Consider the following 22,265-nt stretch of genomic DNA (forward strand, 5'->3'; position numbering starts at 1 on the left):
AGGGTTGATTTGAATGGGAGATGAGTGAGACAGGTTTAGGTCAAGCCAGGATTGATTTGAGTGGGAATTAAGTTTAATGAAGGAGAATTTCATAAAAAGTTAGTAGAATGGGGGTTGAAACGATTGGAGTTGAGTTGCACAAGGATTGAATTACACAAATGTTGTTTTGTTTGAAGGCTGAGTTAAATAGGGGTGAAAGGCAAGAGGGATATGTTTTACGGGGCTCAGTTGCATGAAGGCTCAATCAAACCAGGCTTAAGGTGCACAAAGGTTCAGTTAAACTGGGGTTAAGCTCAAAGATGGTTCAGCTGAACTGGGCTTCAGTTCCACGGGGATTGGGTTGCATGAAGATTCAGTTTCACGAGGTTTCAGTTACACGATGGTTCAGTTTCATTGGAGATCTGTTATTCAAAGGTTCAATAACACGAGGGTTTAGTCACGCCTGGGGTCAGGTACACGACATCTCAGCTGTAGTTGATCTATTATATGCTTTCTAGAGAAATTGTCTTTGTATTTTTTTGGTGTTCCGGACTGACCGTATCTCAAACGGTATGCTGTACAAAATATGTCATTCAATCCTGCTTTCTATGTCTAAAATGAGAGAAAAAATGAAAAGGCTAGAATAAGCCCTGTGAATAAAGGATCAAAAATTGCCAAGGATTATCCTTGTCGGCCACCTGTCTAGGGCCCAAAAAAAGTGGGTCATCATCAAATGATGTGGGAAATTGGAACTTTGTGGGAGAGCATGAAGAGGAAGGTCTTGAATAGATCGGGATGGAGAAGGATCGTACGTAGCTGTGTTGAACTTGGATGACTTGTACCACAATTAGTTGCTAGTAGTGGAAGTAGTTGCATTTTGATAAATCAGTTTTATAAGCTGGTTCAGTAAATCGCTTTTACTACTACTGCGATAAACAAATCTCCTTTATTCATTAACAACTCGGAATTTTGTTTCAAAAATGGGGTTTTTGAGCTGAAAGGGTTTAATTTTTGCTAAAAAGCTTCTTTAGCTCTCAGAAACGCTTTTTTAGTGAAGCTGTTAGCTACAAATGTTGGTTAGGGCAGCTGAAAATATAGCTTTGAAACGATTATAAGCAACACTTCACTTACGTATACCAGGTTGGGTCGGCATAGACGAAAGTGTCCTTATCTGCATCTTGACTGATTGAGCCTATGTCACTTTGGAAATCTGCAACCATAAATCCTCTGTAAAAGTTGTGTCCAAAAAAGTCGGAACTTCCTTTAAGTTCAATTATTTCTTGCTGTGTGAATTCAGGGAGACGTGATTTTTCATAGCCTTGAAGCTGGGATTTCTCTGCTATTTTTTCTTTCATAATCTAAAAATAAAATCTAAGTCAAAAGCTGACATGTTTTGGCTAGAATTAACTGTTATCATTAAGGAAGAGCTATTTCAAAAACAAAATTGAGGTGGAAGTTGTTCACGCAAAATGTAACTGCCATCCCCCCCCCCTAAAAACAGCATAAATTGATAAGAATAAAGACGTGAACTAAAGTGAACACCTGCACAAGATGAAATGGGGACAATTCCGCACTCGGCACACATCTGGAACAGAAAGGTGATATGCTCAAACAAAAGATCCGTGCCATGCCTTAGGTTATCCGGAAAAATACCACTGACAATAGGCACGTTTCCACTTTTTAATTTACGAACTGTTTTAACTACAGCCGATTTAGATATCACAAATGTATTTCGCACTTGTAATAAGGTTTTTAAAGTACCACACTTTAGCACGTTTCTTGTTTGTTTGGCCAGGGGAAACTTGACCCACCTGGTTTTTGAAAACCAGAACGGACCTTAAGACAGGGGACGGCTAACATTTTTTTGCAATTTTTATGGCATGAAAAATTTCCTCACAATTTAGATTTTTATTGTGACTGGATCTTGGATACCATGCACAAGTAACGGATAGGGCCCTTTAATTTTGTTCAGGATTTCATCAAAAGTGTGTTGATAAAGCAACGTGTTGGTTTTTTCCCGCTCGGTTTTGACAAAGTGTTTGTTAGCTGTGCGGGTGGCTGGAGACTGAAAAGGGACAGTGAGATATAGACCTGAGGGACACTGAGATATAGGGGCACTGAGATATAGACATTGAGAATGGTCACTACAAGTATGATCAGAGTCCACATTTATATTTTCCATGTGTGGTATGTTTGTTATCACATGGTACATGTTGCTCGTTGAGCCACTTTATTTACAGAAGTGAGCCGCTTAAGGGGATATATTTAGCACAAAAATTCATCCCATCCGGGAGTGCTACTAGAATAATGTGTGTTAGTTTTCCAGGTAAGGAGGGGTTGCACTAGAAGTTTCTATAAAATTAGAAAGCGTCTGTTGCCAATTTTTCCCAAAAGTCTGCTTAAACGACAACACGCTTTGACACAGCGTTTCTCATAAGAATTCTGGTTTGTTGAGAAATATAAATTGATAAATGAGAAGCTAGCTGGTCCATCAAATTCTTCCGAAGTTTAGAAGCTGCACGGATCTGGATCTGGTTGTTGACCATAGCAGCAGTGCCACTGCTAGGTCTTCGACGCGTAAATTGTCGTTTGGCTTTATGTATGAAAGCCGATTAGCACCGAAAGGACTGAAACAGAGCAAGATTGTTTTTGTTAACTAGGTGCTCTTGCCCACAAATTAAATTATGATCGGAGCAAATTTCACCAAGTAAGCCCGTATTTAGAGGGTTGTGTCCGTATAAGTTTTGGCAAAAGACCTTTAGATTGTTCAATTTTGGAGTTGGAATACTTTATTCATGGCTTTCTTGACAGCTGGGCAGATCAGGCTATAGATTGGGTGATCGTTCTTTAAGTTGGTATAGAGGGTACACTTGACACTGTTCGATTGACATGGTGTTTCACTTGTTGATTCTTGGAGCCCTGCACACTGGGGGAGGCAGGGCTCATTTCTGCAGTGTCAAGCCAGATGTTTCGGAATTTCAAATTTTCGGAATTTCTTTTAACATTGTTACTTTGAGGTGGGTATACTCAACAAAAATACCTTGCTAGATAGTCCTATCGCATGATGATGTGTCTTCATATACAAGTTGAACTGTCTGTATATTTTTGATTCTTTGACATAGGGGTTAACTGCTATTATCTCTTCGGAGATAGTACCTAGCGGGAGAATTTTGCAACAGTCATAAAATTATCTTTCTGGTATTTCACTTTAATATCAGGCATCTTAGATAACAAATTCCTTCAGGCGTGAGCGGAGTCCAGTTTGATATAAGTCACTAGGCCAGACATCGTCTCCTGAATCTTCTGCACATTCTCAGGGGTTATAAGCTCTCCAAAAACTGTTTGTGATCTGATCAAGACTCAGTCTTTTCTGGGGATAGAACACTAATCAACACCTGTTTGAGATTTTTTAGAGCCCCTCCCCCTCTGTCTAATTACCTATATCCTAGAGAGCCTTTTGTATTCTATTGGAATGTGAACGAATTACTTAAAAAACTGCCTTTCAACGTTTTAAAAGTATTAATTAGATAAATATTTTCTGTATAGCACCCTTGGGTAGCCTTTAGCACCATTTGTGATATATGTCCACAGTGCCTTATTTAGGAAATTCATCCCAAGGTATTAAAGCATGTTTCTCACTTTTTTTTTCGTCAATCAGTGCAAGTACTCGTCAAACAGTTCGTGGTAACAGACTGTTAAAGAGGAATTACTCCTCCCAACTCCCTCCCTGTTACTCGGCCCAATAGCAACGGAAACTAAAAATCAGAATTGTGATAGCAATCAAATCACCTATTTTATTTACTTTTTTTTTTTTTTTTTTTTTTTTTTTGTACTGCTCCGAAAACATGGAACTCATCAAGTTTGATGTTACCCATCAAAAGCGACGGGCCTAAAAAATTCGCCTAGTTTTTTGAAAAAAAGGAGGAAAATACTTCCAGAAATTCCGAGACTCTTAATGAAAATCACACCATCTGATTCAATGTATCAGAAAACCTGACTATAGAGATTTGAAACTCCTATCTGAAAAATCTGGACTTTTATATTTTTTCCCAGAAAAAAAACCCCAAAGGTGTTTTCTTTTTTTGTAAGATTGGTTGTATTGAATAGATGCCCATAAAACATCGATGAAGGGTTTTTTCAAAAAGAAATAAAAGGTCTAAAATCCGTTTTAAGTAACAAAAAAGATTGGAAGTTAACTAGCCCCATTCCCACGCCTTACTTCCCCAAAGTCATCCAATCAAAATTCTAAGGTTTTCTTTTTGCTCAACATTGTTGGAAGGTCTAGTTAGCATGCTACTGACCCCCAGAGCTCGTGAGGAAAGGGATGAAAGTCATGAAATTTGCCCGCTGTTTACCTATTGTATTTGTTAGTGGGAAACATACCCACTTTTCGGAGGAGGGAGAATTGTCTGCGGGGGTGATTCTGGAATGGACAATTATATCAAATAATCGATAGCCCGAGAGTCTTTGAAACAAGACAATAGCCCATTAGTCCTTTAAAACAAAATATTAAAATTAGAAACAAGCGAGTAAAGATGCTTTTGAGATAAAGACACATAGAGTCAAAACATAGAAAAACTGTGGTTAAAACGGAGTTTTCAGAGCCAAGATATTGATTGGGGGGTTCACCCCTTAATCAATGCCTCGCTCTTTACGCTAGAGTTCGAGTGTTATTCTTCATTTAAGCACAACCTGTCTCTCTGAAAAACAATCTTAATGAAATTCAAAAAAGTAAGTACTTCAACTGAAAATAAGGAGCAGCATTAAAAATTAAAACAAACGGAAATTATTACACATGTGAAGGGGTTCGCCTCTTCGTGAATACCTAGCTGTTTACGCTAAAGCTTTTTCTGGTACTTTCAAAAGAGTTATTTATTCTAATTACATGGCCTTTGTGATTCAGGGGTCATTTTTAAAGAATCGGAACAAAACCTGAACTTTTGTATAAAGAGCGACGTATTGACTAGGAGGCGAACCCCCTCATATACGTAATAATTTCTGTTTGTTTTTAGTTTTAATGTTGTTCCATACTTTAAGTTGAAAAAAACTTGCTTTTTTAAAATTTATTTTTTGTATCAAACAGGCTGTGGTAACGAACTATAAGTAAAGGGCAATCCAGCTCAATAGTTAGCGAAACTCAAGTGAGTGTTAGTGAGCGAGCATCAAAAGAGTGGAGTTTTTATGCCGATTTTAAATATATAAGTTTCATCAAGTTTAGTCTTACTCATCAAAAGTTACAAACCTGGAAAAACTTGCCTTATTTTCGAAAAAAGAGGAAAACACCCCCTAAAAGTCATAGAATGTCAATGAAAATCGAAAAAATCAGATTCAACATAACAGAAAACTCTACTGTAGAGGTTTCAAATCCCTATCTGCAAAAAAAAGAAATTTTGCATTTTTTGCCAGAAAAAAGATCACGGGTGTGTCTTTATTTGTTTTTTTTCCCCAGGGGTGATCGCATCAACCCAGTGATTCTAGAATTCTATGAGAGGGCTCAATTGAACGGAAATTAAAAGTTATAGTGCCCTTTTAAGTAACCACAAACAATTGAGGGCAACTAGGCCCCTTAAAACGCTCATTTTTTGCTAAAGTCACCGGATCAAAATTTTGAGAGTCATGTTGTTCAACATAGTCAAAAAATCTATTAACTATGTCTTTTAGGACGACTTAATCCCCCACAGTCCCCGAGAAAGGGTTGCAGGTTATGAACTTTGCCCATTTTTTACATAGCATTGTTTATTGGGAAGCATACAGACTTTATCAGGGGGATTTTTTCTGGTGGGGGGTAGGGTGACAGAATTAAATTGGAGGATCTCTCCATGGAGGAATTTTATTTGGGAGGATAATTGTCCATGAAGAGGGCATCGGATATCCCACCATTATTTGAAAAACGATCAGAAATTAAATAAAAAAACAATTTTTTCCAACTGAAAATAAAGAGTGACAATAAAACTTAAAACAAAAATTAACTATTGCGTATATGATGGGGTGCGCCCCCTTGTCAATACGTCTCTATCAACATTCACTAATCTCGGACATTCAGGGTAACATGTATAGTATTGCTTGATTGAATAGCTCATATTTATCCATTAAATGTTGATGTTACGTGCCTGTAACTCCTTATTTATTATTGGTGTATTTTTAGAACCATTAAAAATAATCAATAGTAAACCCTATTCTTCCTCTATAATACTAAACAGGTTATTCACCTGCTTTTAATTATTTTTAGTCGGCTTTGTTAACGAGAGGCCACCGTTTCTACCAACAATAATTGAACTTTAAACCATCTGGTGACAATTGGGGTTACACTATTTCCTACAGCATCACGTTACAACAATTGATCCATTCAGAAGGAAGTTTCCCGGGGGAATTTTCCAGGGAAAATTTTATACAGGGGGAATTTGGAAAAATACCCATAAGGAGTTTTTTTTTCATTTGTCTTTCTTTCTCTTTTGCAACTCAATTTTACATATAGAGATTTCCGGGGGGAATGATCCGGAGGATTTTCAGTGGGATTGGAATTACCTTTATGATTTTTAATAGGGAGACTTTCTGCGGTAGAAGTTATCTATGGGGCAGTCTTCCACAGGAGAAACTTTCGATGGAGGGTGTTAGGTCTGGGAAAAAATCCTGAGAGGGTGTAGAATTATCCAGGTGGAATCATCTACAGGAAATTTGCGGAGGGAATTTTCAGCGAGGATTGAAATTTCGGGAGGCGGGAATTTCCAAAGTTAATGATTTTGTGCTCGAAAAAATTGAAATGGATGACTTTTTATGGGGAGGATTTTCCATTAAGAAGAGAGGCAATTTGTTTATGGGTCCTCTTGGAAAAACTATCAAAAATCAAACGAAAAAAATAGTTTTTTGAACTGCAAGTAAGGTGACACATCAAAACTTAAAACGAACAGAAATTACTCTGTAAATATTCAATGCCTCGCTCTTTACGCTAAAGTTTAACTTTGTGTCCCAATTCTTTCCGAACAGCTCCTGAAACACAATTAATTAGAATGACCGTTTAATTAGAATAACAGGATTTTTCAAAGTACTAAAAAAATGTTGTGTGAAGAGGATAGGATTGAAAAAGGGGTAGCAACCCTAACATAAATAATAATTTCTGTTAGTTTCAAGTTTTGACATTGCTCCTTACTAAAAATAATCTTGTGACGGCCAAATGGCGTTTTATGTTGTCTTGAGGCCCAAAAGAACAATTTTTTTCGCAAATATGGATTAAAAGGTAAAAAATGAAAATCTCTAAGTAGAATTATGTAAGTCAGTTTAAGTTTGTTCGATGTATACTTAAGGGATTATGCCGTTTTTGCAGTATCAGGTAGCAAATTTAAAATAGAAAAACCTGTGTGAAAAATGCACAAAATAAAATAAAAACATTTGATACCAAGTGCAGACTTGAAAAACCATTGGAATCTTAGGCTTATAAGCAATCAGTACAAACTCGCACGAAATACAATTTTAATCCCAATTTCAAAGTTCTAGATAATATTATCCCGAAATATAACCTCAACAGACATGAACTGAACTGAATAAGACCTGATATACTTGAAAAAAGTTAATTCGGTATATGTGAAGGTGGAAGGGGTAGTCAATAAAGAGGTCGCGGTTCCATGGTTTCCACTTTGGATCACACACTCGGACAGTTTCAATATGTTGCTTCTGTTGGATTAGGTATGACCTTTCAACCATTTGTGAGACTCGTGCTTAACGTATTTATATTTTTGATGATTATGATGCAAAATCATCCTAAAATGTGCAGTCAACCTGCTCAGAGACTGTTAAATATAAATTTCTTTTGAAAGTCGAGTACCATTTCTGATATATACCTATTGTATTTGGCTTAAGAGTCATACCATACTCCTAGTGCTTTACAGAGATTTACACTTCATCATTTTCATCATCTTTGGAGAATCCCCAAATGAATTGAAAGTTTCAACACATTTCTATTTGGTTTGAATTGAGTGGTGGAAGGTAGGGGGGGATAAGGATGAAGGACAAGGAGCTTCTGGGCTTTACTATGGATCCTCTGATTGTACATTTTGAAAAACTTCGTAATCCTATGAGTTCAATAAGTTGTAAGTTTCAAAATTGCTTTAGTTGATATACTTAAATTCTTTCAATTTTTATACATCTATAACGTAAAATCAGCCTGTTGGCACCCACAACACCGAAATGCATTAATATACAATGTACTCAAAAAATATATTTATGAATCGACAAGCCAAAATTTTTTGGCTTGTCGATTCAATTCCAAATTTTTTGTAAAATTACTTTTTTAATGCCTTTTAATGTTAGACGGTCGCACTCCGATCTTTGTGAAGCTCAATCGTTAACACTAAAACATTTCCCTCCTAACTAACATCTGCACTGCCCTAAATAGAACATGCCCAAAAATCATGCTTAACGTGATCATGAATGACGTGATTAATCAACTAGGTGCCACGTGCTCACTATTTCAAAGTTTGGAGGGAATGTTGAAGAGGATATCGACCCCATTCACCCGTTAACTATTTAAATAGATAATCCTCGTATGATTCTTATCTCAACAAGGTGTAATTGATAACTTTTCTGAAAGTTGTGATACTTTTATGCACCTAATCAAACAGTTGGTAGTAACAAACTGTACATAAGGAGCTCAATAGTAACCGAAACTCGATAGTAACTAAAACAACCCGGATCAATAGTAATCGAAGCTCTAAAAACTGTATTTGATACCAAGAGATATATGAAAAGAATCAGGGCCTTATGCTGGTTTCAAGTATATAAGTTTCAATAATTTTGATCTTACCCATCAAAGGTTACGAGCCTAAGAAAATTAATCTGATTTTTGGACAAACCCCCTAAGAGTCATGGAATTTAAATGAATATCGCATCATCAGGCTCAGCATATCAAATAACTCTTGAGTATAAGTTTCAAGTGCATATCTGGAAAAAAATGTGAAATTTTGTATTTTCTGCTACAACAAAGATACGTGTTTGTTTGTTTTTTTTTTTCGTTTTTTTCTAAGGGTGAACAAATCAGCCCAGTGGTCCTAGAATATTGTGAGAGGGATCATACGAACGAAAATTAAAAGTTCCAGTGTCCTTTTTAAGTGACAAAAAAATGGAGGGCAACTAGGCCCCCTCCCACGCTTCCTTTTCTCAAAATCGTCCGATTGAGCTTTTGATACAGCCATTCTGTTAAGAATAGTAGAAAAGCCGAATAACTATACATTTGGAGATATCTTGATCCTCCCACGGCCCCTTGGGATTGGTCATTATGTTACAAAATTTGCCTATTGCTTACGTATAATATTTGCTATTAGGAAGTATGTACATATTTTTTGGGAGGAGTGAGCTTATGCTGCTGGTATTTTCCCTGGAGATAATTTTCCATGGGGAGGGTAGTTCCCAGGGGGTGAATTTCTTATGGGAAATTTTACAGTGGGAGAATTTGTCAGAATTCTTATATAAAATTCTTCTTACATCTCGCTTTCTCTTTTCCGTCTCAATTTTACACATGGAGATGTTAAGTGTAATTGTCAGGGGCAAATTTCCACTTGGATTGAATTGTCTAGAGAATAAATTCTTGGGGAGGAGGTATTTTTCCCTGAAGGAATAGACAGATTTTCATCCATTATTTAAAGAACAATCAGAAATTTAAAAAAATACTTTTTTCAACTGAAAGTAAGGAGCAGCATTAAACTTAAGACAAACAGAAATTATTACGTATTTTAGGGGATTACTCCTCCATAGCGCCTCGCTCTTTACGCTAAAGATTGAATTATATCCCAATCCTTTAAAATGACTTCTGAAACACTATGCTTCAGGAGTTTAATTGGAACAACTAGAAGCTTTTTTTTAAAATACCAAAAAAACTTTAGCGTAAAGAGTGAGGTATTGTGGAGACGTAACCCCCTCCATATGCATAGTATCTTTTGCCAGTTCTAAGTTTTAATGTTGCTCTTTACTTTCAGTTGGAAAAACTTGTTTTTTTTATTAATTGAATGAGAAGTGCATAAAAAAGGATTTATATTAGATGTCAAGCAAAAAATGAAGTCCTTATGGAAGAGAATTATACATTTTTCAGAACAATTATCAAGATTCGTCGCTATAACCAAAATAGAAAGGGAAAGAGGAAATGTTTGAAAATTTAAATACAAAAACAACATCGAAAATAATGAAGCTAAATATCAAAGATCTATGACTGACGAATTAAGATCAAGACTAAAAATAGGTAAACAAAGCCAATCCCCATTTCCTACGAATGAAACGGAAAACTAAAAAGAGGCAAAGGAAAACCTAATGGAAAAAAGAAATTGTTCTAAAAAAGAACAACTAAAGATTAAAAACCACCGAATGAAATGCAAAACTGAAAAGAGGCAAAAGAAGAAATTAAGATAAAAAACCAACTAATGAAACGCAAAACTAAAAAGAGGCAATGGAAGAAATAAAGACTGAAAACAAACCAATGAAACGCAAAACTAAAAAGAGACAAAGGAAGAATTAAAGATTAAATACCAGCGAATCAACCCCAAAAATGAAAGGAGGTAAAAAAATAAGTAAGGATTAAAACCAACAAATGAAACGAAAAACTAAAAAGAAGCAAAGGAAGAAGGAAAGATTAAAAAACCGACGCATTAAACGCAAAACTAAAAAGAGGCAAAGGAAGAACTAAAGATTAAAAACCACCGAATGAAATGCAAAACTGAAAAGAGGCAAAAGAAGAAGTAAAGATTAAAAACCACCGAATGAAACGCAAAACTAAAAAGAGGCAATGGAAGAAGTAAAGACTGAAAACTAACCAATGAAACGCAAAACTAAAAAGAGACAAAGGAAGAATTAAAGATTAAATGCCAGCGAATCAACCCCAAAAATAAAAGGAGGCAAAAAAATAAGTAAGGATTAAAACCAACAAATGAAACGCAAAACTAAAAAGAAGCAAAGGAAGAAGGAAAGATTAAAAACTGACGCATGAAATGCAAAACTAAAAGGAGGCAAAGGAAGAAGTAAAGATTAAAAACCAACGAATAAAACCTAAAACTAAAGAGAGGCAAAAGAAGAAGTAAAGATTAAAAACCAACAAATGCAACGCGAAACTAAAAAGAGGCGAAGGAAAAGTAAAGATTAAAAACCAACGAATGAAACACAAAAATAAGAGGAAGTAAAGGAAGAAGTAAAGATTAAAAACCAACAAATAAAACGCAAAACTAAAAAGAGGCAACAGAAGAAGTGAAGATTAAAAACCAACAAATGAAACGCAAAACAAAAAGGAGGCAAAGGAAGAAGTAAAGATTAAAAACTAAAGAATGAAACACAAAGCTAAAAACAGGCAAAGGTGGAAGTAAAGATAAAAATCACCGAATGAAAAGAAAAACTGAAAACAGATAAAGGAAAAGCCAAGACTTAAAACCAACGAGTGAACAGCAAAACTGGAAACTAAAGCCGTAACATTATGTGTTGTCCTTGATAACACATTTCCTGGGACTTTTTATTGTTTTGAATAAGATAAATCTTTAAAAAATTTTATCGGTAAACTAAAGGGACCACGGGCCATTCTTCAAAAGGGCAGCTGATTCCCAGTGACTTTGAACAAAGAGTTCAAAAGGTGAGATTTTTTATACATTGACCCCTTCCCCAGATTGTTGCAACAATTTGACCTATGTGATAGTTTTGGAGGAAAAAGGGGGGAGTGAATATTTCGTACGTATTTTGACAAAGCTGAACCTCATCTCTACTAGTAATTGTCCATGGAACATGGAAGTTAGTAAGAAGAGTTATGAGAAGAGAGTGCCCAACGAAATAAGCGAGCTGGATAGTTGCTTAGGGTGACATCTAAGCAACAGGGTGACATCTCACAAGAAAAGACAGAAAAATGTAATATCAATAGGCATCCTAAATAAAAAGAGCATTCTGTCATCAAGCTATAAATAAACCCTAAAATCGTATTTTAACACCCACAAAAATAACTTAAAGCTGTTCTTTTTCTTATCAAAGAGAAACCCACAATAGTATTAGATAGTTTTATATATTATAAAACTGTAATATTAAAACCAGTATACCACACAGAGACATAAGTATTTCTATACTATTCCATATTGGAAGCTGGGTAACATGCTTGCAGAATCCAACAAAAAAAGAACCGATTTATTGGCATTCTGTTGCAGAGAAATATTGCCAGATGAGAGTCAGGGATTAAGCCAACTAAAAATTCTTTTATCTAAATGCCCCTTAACCTTGCCAAATAATCAATAAGTTCTTCTCAGCTGAACTTTCAGAACCCTAATGATAAGATCCACGTACCCTAAAGAGAGATAGTAAACGGGAAGCCAAGGTAGTTTAGTGAAATAGATGCAAGGATTTCTGCGGTACTGAATAGTGACATCAGCAGATTATTCGGGGCCAAAAACCACAAATTATATTTTCAAAAGGGGCCATAAAGAGTTCGATTTCGTTTAACCTGGTGTAAACACTATCTATAGCAAATTGTAACGTATGAAGGTCATCAGGCATTTTGGGAAGCCAATAATTAAGATGAAGATTTTATGTATTTAAACATCAACAATTGAAACATACATGTATCAAAATGGAAAACAAAGCCACATGCATCTCCTTCACCTAACATAGTGCGCAGTTCTTAATCTCAGTGCCAGATTGCTTAGGAGCGAAATCTCTTTTCGACTAAACGCACAAATTAAATAAGGTTTAACTCAAACGCACTCTTTAATGTACTGGATGGTTTACCAACAAAGGAAAAAGATACCCTTGATTACACCCTGAGATACCTTTGCTACACAGGGTATATCCACCTTTCAGTTATCCTTAAAGGAGCAAGGATAGTAAAAAGTAAAATCTGAATGTTTGAATTGGCTAAGTAGAAGCTCACATGACTACATACATCTTACAAAAAAATAAGTAAAAAAAAGTAACAAAGAAAAGGGGTCAATTAGCGAGTTCTTACAGCGGACTAGTTATCATTGAAAGTAATTAGGATTGTTTTGTTAGTATATGAAGTAAGATTGAAAAGACGGGGAAATTATGTCGGCAAGGTTTTCAGTCAAAACAAGTATGAACCACAGGGAGCTCCCAAATCCGAAAAATTGATCAAATGACTTTTCTGTTGAGCTAAATTTTGACATTTTCCTAGAATGTATGCTTAAACATTTTTAGAGACAAACTTTTTCTGGGGACTAACTTTTTAGGGACTAAAACGAAAATACCGCTCCGTTTAATCGAAAAAATGAGATTGACAATTTCTAATGAAGGAATTTTCCTCACAAATGAGCACGCCAATCTACGGCAAAAACAAGACAAGCTAAAGGGTTGAACATTTCTGGTTTAGTAGGTGTCGGGTTTTAGTTTTCTGCCGTTTATATGGATCTCTCATCCAAACTCCACTGACTGTGGCAAGACTGCTCAAGAAATTATAAAATTGCATAGTATAGCAGACAAATACATTAAAGTGAACAGTGCTATGCTACTACTACTAACAACTCACCGCAGCCCCAAGCTGACAGAGGCCAGCACAGTTTTCCACGCTCTGCCTCCATCCCAATCTATTCAAAGCCTCCCTCTTTACACCCACCCAGGAAATTCCTATTACCCTTATATCTGTCTTTACGACATTCTCCAATTCTATTTCTGGACGACCTTCTTGCCATTTAGCCCTAGACTGTTGGCCAAAAAGGACAATCTTCGGCAAACTGTAATCCTTCATTGGCAGAGCGTGTCCTAGCCATGCTAACCTTTATCTTATTATAGCCTAGGATACGGTATCGAAAATCACTTTTCGTATATCCTTTTGTTTGAAACAAGGTCAATCAGTAGGATTCAAGGTTCTTTTTTATTATGTATTATAATACCCATAAATTACAAAATTTTATAAATTTTTCTGCTGGCGGGGAGCGGAGCTTTCATGCCAACGAGAAAAACCAAAAAACGATACATTATAAAAAATAATACATCATAGAAAACCATACCAAACCATACCTATAATAATCAGTTAATTTCTCTAAAAAACTTCTAGCAAATCTTTCTCCTTTTTTGGAAGGCCTAAGCTTCAGAACTATATTTAACCACTGTCGTCACTGTAGTTTATTATATAAAAAAAACTAGTTTTTTAAACTGAAAGTAAGGAGCGACATTAAAACTTAAAACAAACAGAAATTTACTCCGTATATGAAATGGGTTGTCCCCTCCGCAATCCCTCGCTCTTTACGCTAAAGCTTTTAATTGTTTTAAAAAGCAGAATTGTGGCAAAGAGTCAAAGTTTAGCGTAAAACTTTAGCGGTCAAACTTTAGCGGGTTTTTAAACTGAAAGTAAGGAGTGACATTAAAACTTAAAACGAACAGAAATTACTCCGTATATGAAATGGGTTGTCCTCTCCGCAATCCCTCACTCTTTACGCTAAAGCTTTTTATTGTTTAATTAAATATATTAAATATGTTTAATTAAATATTAATTAAATAATATTAATTAATTATATTAATTAAATATGTTTAATTAAATATAATTAAATAAATTTTGTCCTAATTCTTTAAGAATGACCCCTGAATCAGAAAGGCCGTGGAATAAATAGTCGAAATTACTAAAAATACTATAGCATAAAGAGCGAGGTATTTATCTCCTCCTAAATACCTCGCTCTTTATGCTAAAGTATTTTTAGAGCCCCTCATATGCGTAATAATCTCTGTCCGTTTTATGTTTCAATGCTACTCTTTACTTTCAATTGAAAAAAATTTCCATGTTTATTTTTTCATTGTTTTTTTTAGTAATTTTAGAAAATCCTGCGCCCTTTTCATTGAATTTCTGTTCCTCCATGATATATTTCTCCAAGGAAAGATCCTCCCACATAGCCCCCTCCCCTCAACCCCAAACCAAAAAAAAAATCCCCTGAAAACGACTGTACACTTCCCAATAACCATTATTATATGTTAACACTGGTCGAAGTTTGTAACTTGCAGCCCCTCCCCCAGGGACTCTGGGGGAGTAAGTCATTCCCAAAGCCATAGTTATTATGGTTTTTGACTATGTGGAACAAAATGGCTATCTCAAAATTTTGATCTGCTGACTTTTGAGAAAAATTTGAGTGTGGGAGGGGGCCTAGGTGCCCTCCAATTTTTTGGTCACTTAAAAATGGCACTAGAACTTTTCATTTCCGTTAGAATGAGCCCTCTTGTGGCATTCTAGGACCTCTTGGTCGATACGATGACCCCTGGGGAAAAAAAAACAACAAAAAAACAAATAAACACGCACCCGTGATTTGTCTTCTGGCAAAAAATACGAAATTCCACATTTTTGTAGATAGAAGATTGAAAATTTCGCTATAGGGTTTTCGGATACGCCGAATGCGATGGTGTGATTTTCGTTAATATTCTGTGACTTTTAAGGGGTGTTTTCCCTATTCTCTAAAAAAAGGCAAATTTTTTCAGGCTCGTAACTTTTGATGAAAAAGACTAAATTTGATGAGACTTATATATTTAAAATCAGCATGAAAATCTGATTCTTTTGATGTATATTTTAGCATCAAAATTTCGTTTTTTAGAGTTTCGTTTACTATTGAGCTGGGTCGCTCCTTACTACAGTTCGTTACCACGAACTGTTTGATAATATTCTAATCTTGTTTCGTAAATTTATCTACCTATTCTTGTCAACTGTTTTCAACGGTAAGAAAACTCCTTGAGCCTTGGCTATTCTACTTTGAACATCTTCACGGCACCCATCGTCTTTACTAATAATACTACCAAGGTAAGTGAAGCTTGATATTAACATTAATTTTCAAATCTATTGTATTACCCTAGACTCGCAATATCTCTAGAGGTCTATTTAGGAAATCATCAGCATAATCTAAGCGCAGGAAAAATTTTCTTCCCCATTTGATCCCGATCTTCCATTACTTTTTCTGTGCTCCTTAATACAAGGTCAGTCAAATGATCCATGTAAATTGTGAAAGAACACAATCCTGCATAACTCCTGATGTAATACAAATGCTTCTAGCCTCTTTTCCTAACCATAATCGCAGCAATATTATCAAGGGCAACGCTATACTGTTGCCCATGGTACAGGCCATAAAGCTTCAATGTTTATTTTTTCCCGAGGCATTTGATATGGAAAGGATGTTCGTGTATACTTTGAATGGGGCACATTAGATTGGAAATCTGAAATCCTAATACCCTTTTTAAGAGTCAAAGTAATCGGGGGCAACTAGTCCCCTCGTCCTTTTTTCCCAAAATGTATCTAATTAAAGTTTTGAGATCGACATTTTTTTTCAAAATAGTTCCAAGATGAGATAGCAAAAGCTCCAGGTTCGACACTACCCCCGGTGCCAGGAGGCAAGCATTGTAATGCCCCAGAGAAATAGAGTGGGTTTTATAGAAAGAGTGGTTGTTTAGACTTCGAATAAACTTCAGAGGTCTCATTTGATTAAAAATTGAAAGTTCAATCTCCTTTTTAAAAGTCAAAAGTGATCAAAGGGCATCTAAACCCCTCCTCTATGCCTTCTTTTCCCCAAATACAGCTAATCAAATTTTGAGATAGCCACTTTGTTCAAAATGATCAGTTAACAAAACCTCCGGGAATGAAAACAACCCCCAAGAACCCGGGTGTAGGTATTGTGCAAGTAGACCACCCCCACGCAGTCTTTTCCCCAAATGTATCTGATCAAAAACTTTGAAATAGCCATTTTGCAACGAACTGTCGGAAGATCAGATGAGAAAAACTCCAGGGTCGACAGAACGTCCCAGGGCTCAGGAAAAAGTTTGTAATTTGTACCATTAGGCAAATAAAGTTTTCATGGAAAAGTTGGTCGTATAAACATTGGAGGGGGCTAAAATGCTTCTAGATTAAAAGTTCTAATTCTGTGTTCAGAAAAAAGACGATTGGAGAGCAACTAACCCCCCTATCCTGCACCCATTTTTCCCAAAATACGTATGATCAAAATTTTCAGATAGCTATTTTGTTCAAAATAGTCCAAAGATCAGATAACAATGTCTTCGAAGTTGATCCCACAGCCTGGGGACAAGTATTGTAAGTTAATACCTGGGATACTTAGGGTGTTTATAAAATGATTGGTCATATAAACTTTGAGGGAGGCTTATTTGATTGGAAATCAAAAGTTATAGTTTCCTTTTAAGAGTTCAAAGTGATCAGAGGGCAAACACCTTAATTAGAGAGTAAATCAAGAGGGCCAGTTTGATTGGGCATTGAAAGTTCTAGTTCTCTTTTTAAGAGTCAAAAGTAATCAGAGGGAAACTATCCGTTTCCAACGCTCTCTTTTCCTCAAATGCATTAAATCAAAATTTTGAGATATTCGTTTTGTTCAAGAATTGTCCAAATATCATACGATAAGGCTTCTGGGGTTGACACAACCCCACAGACCTTGGGGATATTAGTTATAATTTACAACCAGGGAAAATATAAGGTTCTTAGAGAAAGGGGGTCGCGTAAATCTTGGAGGAGACTCATTTGACTGAAAATTGAAATTTTTGTTCAATTTTTAAAAATGAATAGCAGTCAGACGAAAAACAGCCTACCAACCACCTCCCCGCCTCACACCATATTTCTTATATGTTCCTTGTAAAAGTTTTTTGTGAGGCATTTTGTTCAAAATAGTGCAGATATCAAGTAACTATGGCTCTGGCTTTGATCCCTTGCCCTCAAAGAAATGGCTAGAAGTTATACTAGTTGTCCTTGGTAGAATTTCAAATTTTATGGAAGACGTGGTCGTATAAACTTTAGGAGAGGCTCATTTGATTATAAAATGATTTTTTTTTGCGCTTTTTTAACAGTAAAATCTATTCAGAGGGTAGACAGCCCTGCCTCTGCATTTTTTTTTTTTTTTTTTATCAAATTCATTCAAATTTTTTTTTAAAGATTCATTTTGCTCAGAACAGTCCAAAACTCTAAAAATTATATCTTAGGGTTTATGGGGTAACTTAGGGGGTAATGGTTTTAACTATACAAGTTGTCCATTGTTAAGGTATAAGGTTTTTGTGGGAGGGCTGCTTGCATTAATTTTGGAAGAGACTCATACAATTCTAAATAGAAATTTTCAATTTTTTGAATAAAAAATTATCAATGTACCACCAGCCCCCCCCCAGCCCCTTTTCCTCAAAGGTATCAAGTCAAAATATTGTTCAAATCAGTACAAAGGCCAAAAAAGTATACATCAGGGGTTGAACCCCCAGCTTCCGGGAAAAGGACTATGATATATACAGGTGGCTTATTGTTTCTGTGATTCCTTGTTTACTTGATACTTTGATGAAACTTTGGTGTTAAAAAAAACTTGGGTTTGAAATAGGGAATTCTGATAACTTTGAAACTTTGGCAATCACAAACGAACATAAATTTATAAAAAAAAAACTTCAGAAAAAGGAGTTTTTGAAAGATAAATAAAGGCCATATTAAAATTAGGATCAGCAGAAATAAGCACCTATAATAATTCAAACTCAAAACGATCAAAAATTACTGATAAAAAATAAAGGAGACCCGCAATTGTCAAAAAATCAAAGAAACAATCGCAGCAAACAAACATTTAACAGGTACTATAAGTGAATGAATAGATTTTTAAATGTGTAACACCTAAACTGAATATGCCAATCAAGCTTAAAACGAGCAAAAATCCGTACAAACAAGATTCTGGCTAAAACCCCCTTCCCTAATTGTGGAAGTCTAAGGCCTACTAAGTCATTGGCGCTTTAAGCTGCTGAAAAATAACTAAAATTTTAATAGATAAGGATTTTAATTGCTGAAAGTTCAGCAGTTCAAGATTTTATTTTATTGATAATGTTCATTTGATTTTCGGTGTTATAATAAGCAAAAAATAGAATATATGTAACATAATTCATTTTAAGCAAATTACCAATGACGCAGTAGGCTCTAAACTGCTACAGTTAGGGAATTGGGTAGTAGCCAAACTTAAGGCATTACCTAGAAACTTAGTAGCCAAACTTAGTAGCCAATTAAATCATACCTTAACTTAGGGTTTAAGGTATGAACAGATCTAAAATGGACTCGGAGGTAATTTTTTTACTTTTGATGTTGTCGGTACTGTAACTATTTACTACCGCCCATTATAAATCGGTTCGATCAAAAGTTGACTAAAAGCTCAAAACCTTAATTGAAACTGTCTAGGGAGGTCTAAAAATTGGGTATATTAACTGGAGTTTAATCCTCACCTGAGGATAATCTCCGTTTTCACTGAATATAGGGTTAGCAAACCAGCCGAGGTCAAACTGTATATTACGCTCAGCAGCATCTATGTTTGGTTGCGAGTCGTCTTCTGGGATTGGCCACCCGGCGTCCAAAGTAATCCCAATAATTCCTGAAAATTTAAAACACGGTTAACTATAATGGAGACTGTGAAACTTCCTTATGGTTTATATTAATTAAAATAAAAGTTATTTTGTAAAAAAAACTTTTCCCAGCATAAATAAAGACAAGCATAAATGAATTCAAATAATAATTTGAACTTAAAACGACCATAAATCACTATAAGAGAAGAACTGAAAACCAGAAAAAAAAAATCAAAACTGATATAAATAATCCCTTCAAACTTATAGACAACAAATACTGATATAAGTGAATGAATAAATCCTAAAACGAGTGGAAGCGAGAAGTAATAATAAAGTCAAAGTTAAAAACAGGATTTGATTTTTTAAGGCATCCTGAAAAATAAAAAATAAAATAACCATGATGGCTGCAAACAAATAATCAACATAAACTGAATTTTCAATTTAAAACTTGAATACACTCAGAAAATAATTATGGGAGGTTTGAACGGTGGTCCCTGCGCCAACCAACGGAAAACTCTTAAATATTCCTTAAAAAAGAACGGCATTTTAGGCATTGCTTTAAGTTTATTTTGAATCTTTAAATGCAAGGAAGGAATAAATGATAAAAACGAGCAGATATATAAGATTTAAAAACAGAATGTAATTTTTTCTTGAGAGGGGGCAGAGCCCTTTTAGTTCCACCCTTATGGTTGCGCGCCTGATTTACAATGACATTTATTCCTGGATACCCAAGCAATTTGAGACTCAAGGTTTTTGGTAAAAAACTTCCGATTTTTTAATTTTTTATTATACAAGAATTATGCTTAAAATATTTTTAGCTTTTAATAAAGCACAAATGACCCAATTTCCATTAGAAGTTTTAGGAACAGGGTGGTAGTAGCCCTAATTTTTTGTCGTATTTTCTTTTCTTTTTAAGTTTGACTTGATAGTTTGTTTTTATTTCTTCTTGTTTTAAAATTTATTCATTCATACATACGTTTATGATTTATTTTTGATATATTTCGCCATCGGGGTCAAAATATATCACATAAACTTAATTTTATATTGAAAACAGAGGAAGACACTTGCTTTTTACTTGTAGAAGTACACTTTCTACTACTAACAACCCCCAAGGGTCATATTTGTTAATTTTAACTTTGATGGGGTTATTAATTCTAACGAATTTGTTAAAAGGCGTATCTTCTCTATCTTAAGAACATCTAACTGAATTAAGGTGAAAATTCTTGAAAACGGTGAACGGTGTTTATCTAAATCATAAGGCAATAAATATATTCAGGTCTTAAAAGAGTGTATCTGCGTTATCTCAATAATGACTAATAGTACTGAAAGTTGAAACCTTCAGGGGTGTTGATGTTAACTAAGAACAAAATAAAGAGACAATATTTTCATCAAGGTTGTCAGAATGGTGGACAACAATATTTCTGGAAAGGCTAAGGGTATTAGATGACATTCTTAGGGAATCATTGGAGGAAGATGAAGTTACTCTAAAGGCGTCATCTGTATCCAGATAGGGAAAATGGCACCAGTATGTAAAAAATTAGTATTTTCTTTGTCTTAATCTTTTTGTTTGTAGGTGCTTTTGTCTCTCTCTCTCCCTCTTTCTCTCTCTCTCTCTCTCTCTGTCTCTCTCTCTCTCTCTCTCTGTGCTGTGTGTCTACATGTGTATTATTTGTAGGTCATTCATTGTATCTAGTCAAACAGTTCGTGGTAACGAACTGTAGTAAGGAGCGACCCGGCTCAATAGTAACCAAAACTCTAAAAAATTGAATTTTGATATCAATAGCTACATCAAAAGAATCGCATTTTAATGCTGATTTTAAATATATAATCATCAAGTTTCATCAAGTTTAGTCTTACCCATCAAAAGTTACGAGCCTGAGAAAATATGTCTTATTTAAGAAAACAGGGGGAAACACCCCCTAAAAGTCATAGAATCTTAACGAAAATTACACCATCAGATTCAGCGTATCAGAGAACCCTACTGTAGTAGTTTCAAGCTCCTATCTACAAAAATGTGGAATTTTGTATTTTTTGCCAGAAGACAAATCACGGAAGACACAAATCACGTGCGTGTTTTTTTTTTTTTTTTTTCCAGGGGTCATCGTATTGACCAAGTGGTCCTAGAATGTCGCAAGAGGGCTCATTCTAACAGAAATAAAAAGTTCTAGTGGCCTTTTTAAGTGACCAAAAAAATTGGAGGGCATCTAGGCCCCCTCCCACGCTCATTTTTTTCCCAAGGTCAACGGATCAAAATTTTGAGATAGCCATTATGTTTAACATAGTCGAAAACCATAATAACTATGTATTTGGGGATGATTTACTCCCCCACAATCCCTGGGGGAGGGGCTGCAAGTTACAAACTTTGACCAGTGTTTACATATAGTAATGGTTATTGGGAAGTGTACAGACGTTTTCAGGGGGATTTTATTTTGTTTGGGGGGTGGGTTTGAGGGGAGGGGGCTATGTTGGAGGATCTTTCCTTAGAGGAATCTGTCATGGGGGAAGAAAAATTCAAGGAAAAGGGCGCATGATTTTCTAGCATTACCATAAGAAAACAATGAAAAATAAACATGAAAACGTTTTTTCAAATGAAAGGAAGGAGTAGCATTGAAACTTAAAACCAACAGAGATTATTACGCATATGAGGGGTTCTAATAATACTTTGGCATAAAGAGCGAAGTATTTAGGAGGAGATAAATACCTCGCTCTTTATGTTAAAATATTTTTAGTAATTTCAACTATTTATTCTACGGCCTTTCTGATTCAGGGGTCATTCTTAAAGAATTGGGACAAAACTTAAGATTTAGTGTAAAGAGCGAGGTATTAACGAGGATACAGACCCCCTTGTATACATAATAAAAATATAAGATTATAAAAGTTTGTTACGTAAGTTGCTAATTTATAAGTTACGTATATTTTTTACTAATAAAAACGTTCGTTAAAAATTAAAAGTTCTAGTTGCCTTTTTGAGCAACCGAAAAATTGGAGGGCAACTAGACCTCCTT

General features: G+C 35.3%; 1 protein-coding gene across 1 annotated transcript in view; it reads right to left on the minus strand.

Annotated features, from left to right (window-relative positions):
• Positions 1 to 22,265, minus strand: part of LOC136028425 (lactase/phlorizin hydrolase-like) — a 100,531-nt gene that overhangs the window by 35,680 nt on the left and 42,586 nt on the right. Inside the window, exons 6-7 of the mRNA XM_065706264.1 lie at positions 19,144 to 19,289; positions 1,111 to 1,337 (exon numbers count right to left, since the gene is read on the minus strand). Of these exons, the coding sequence (XP_065562336.1) occupies positions 1,111 to 1,337; positions 19,144 to 19,289 (373 nt within the window). The remainder of the gene's footprint in view (positions 1 to 1,110; positions 1,338 to 19,143; positions 19,290 to 22,265) is intronic.

The sequence above is a fragment of the Artemia franciscana genome, chromosome 6 (assembly GCF_032884065.1).
Source record: "Artemia franciscana chromosome 6, ASM3288406v1, whole genome shotgun sequence".
NCBI classification, from domain to species: Eukaryota; Metazoa; Arthropoda; class Branchiopoda; order Anostraca; family Artemiidae; genus Artemia; species Artemia franciscana.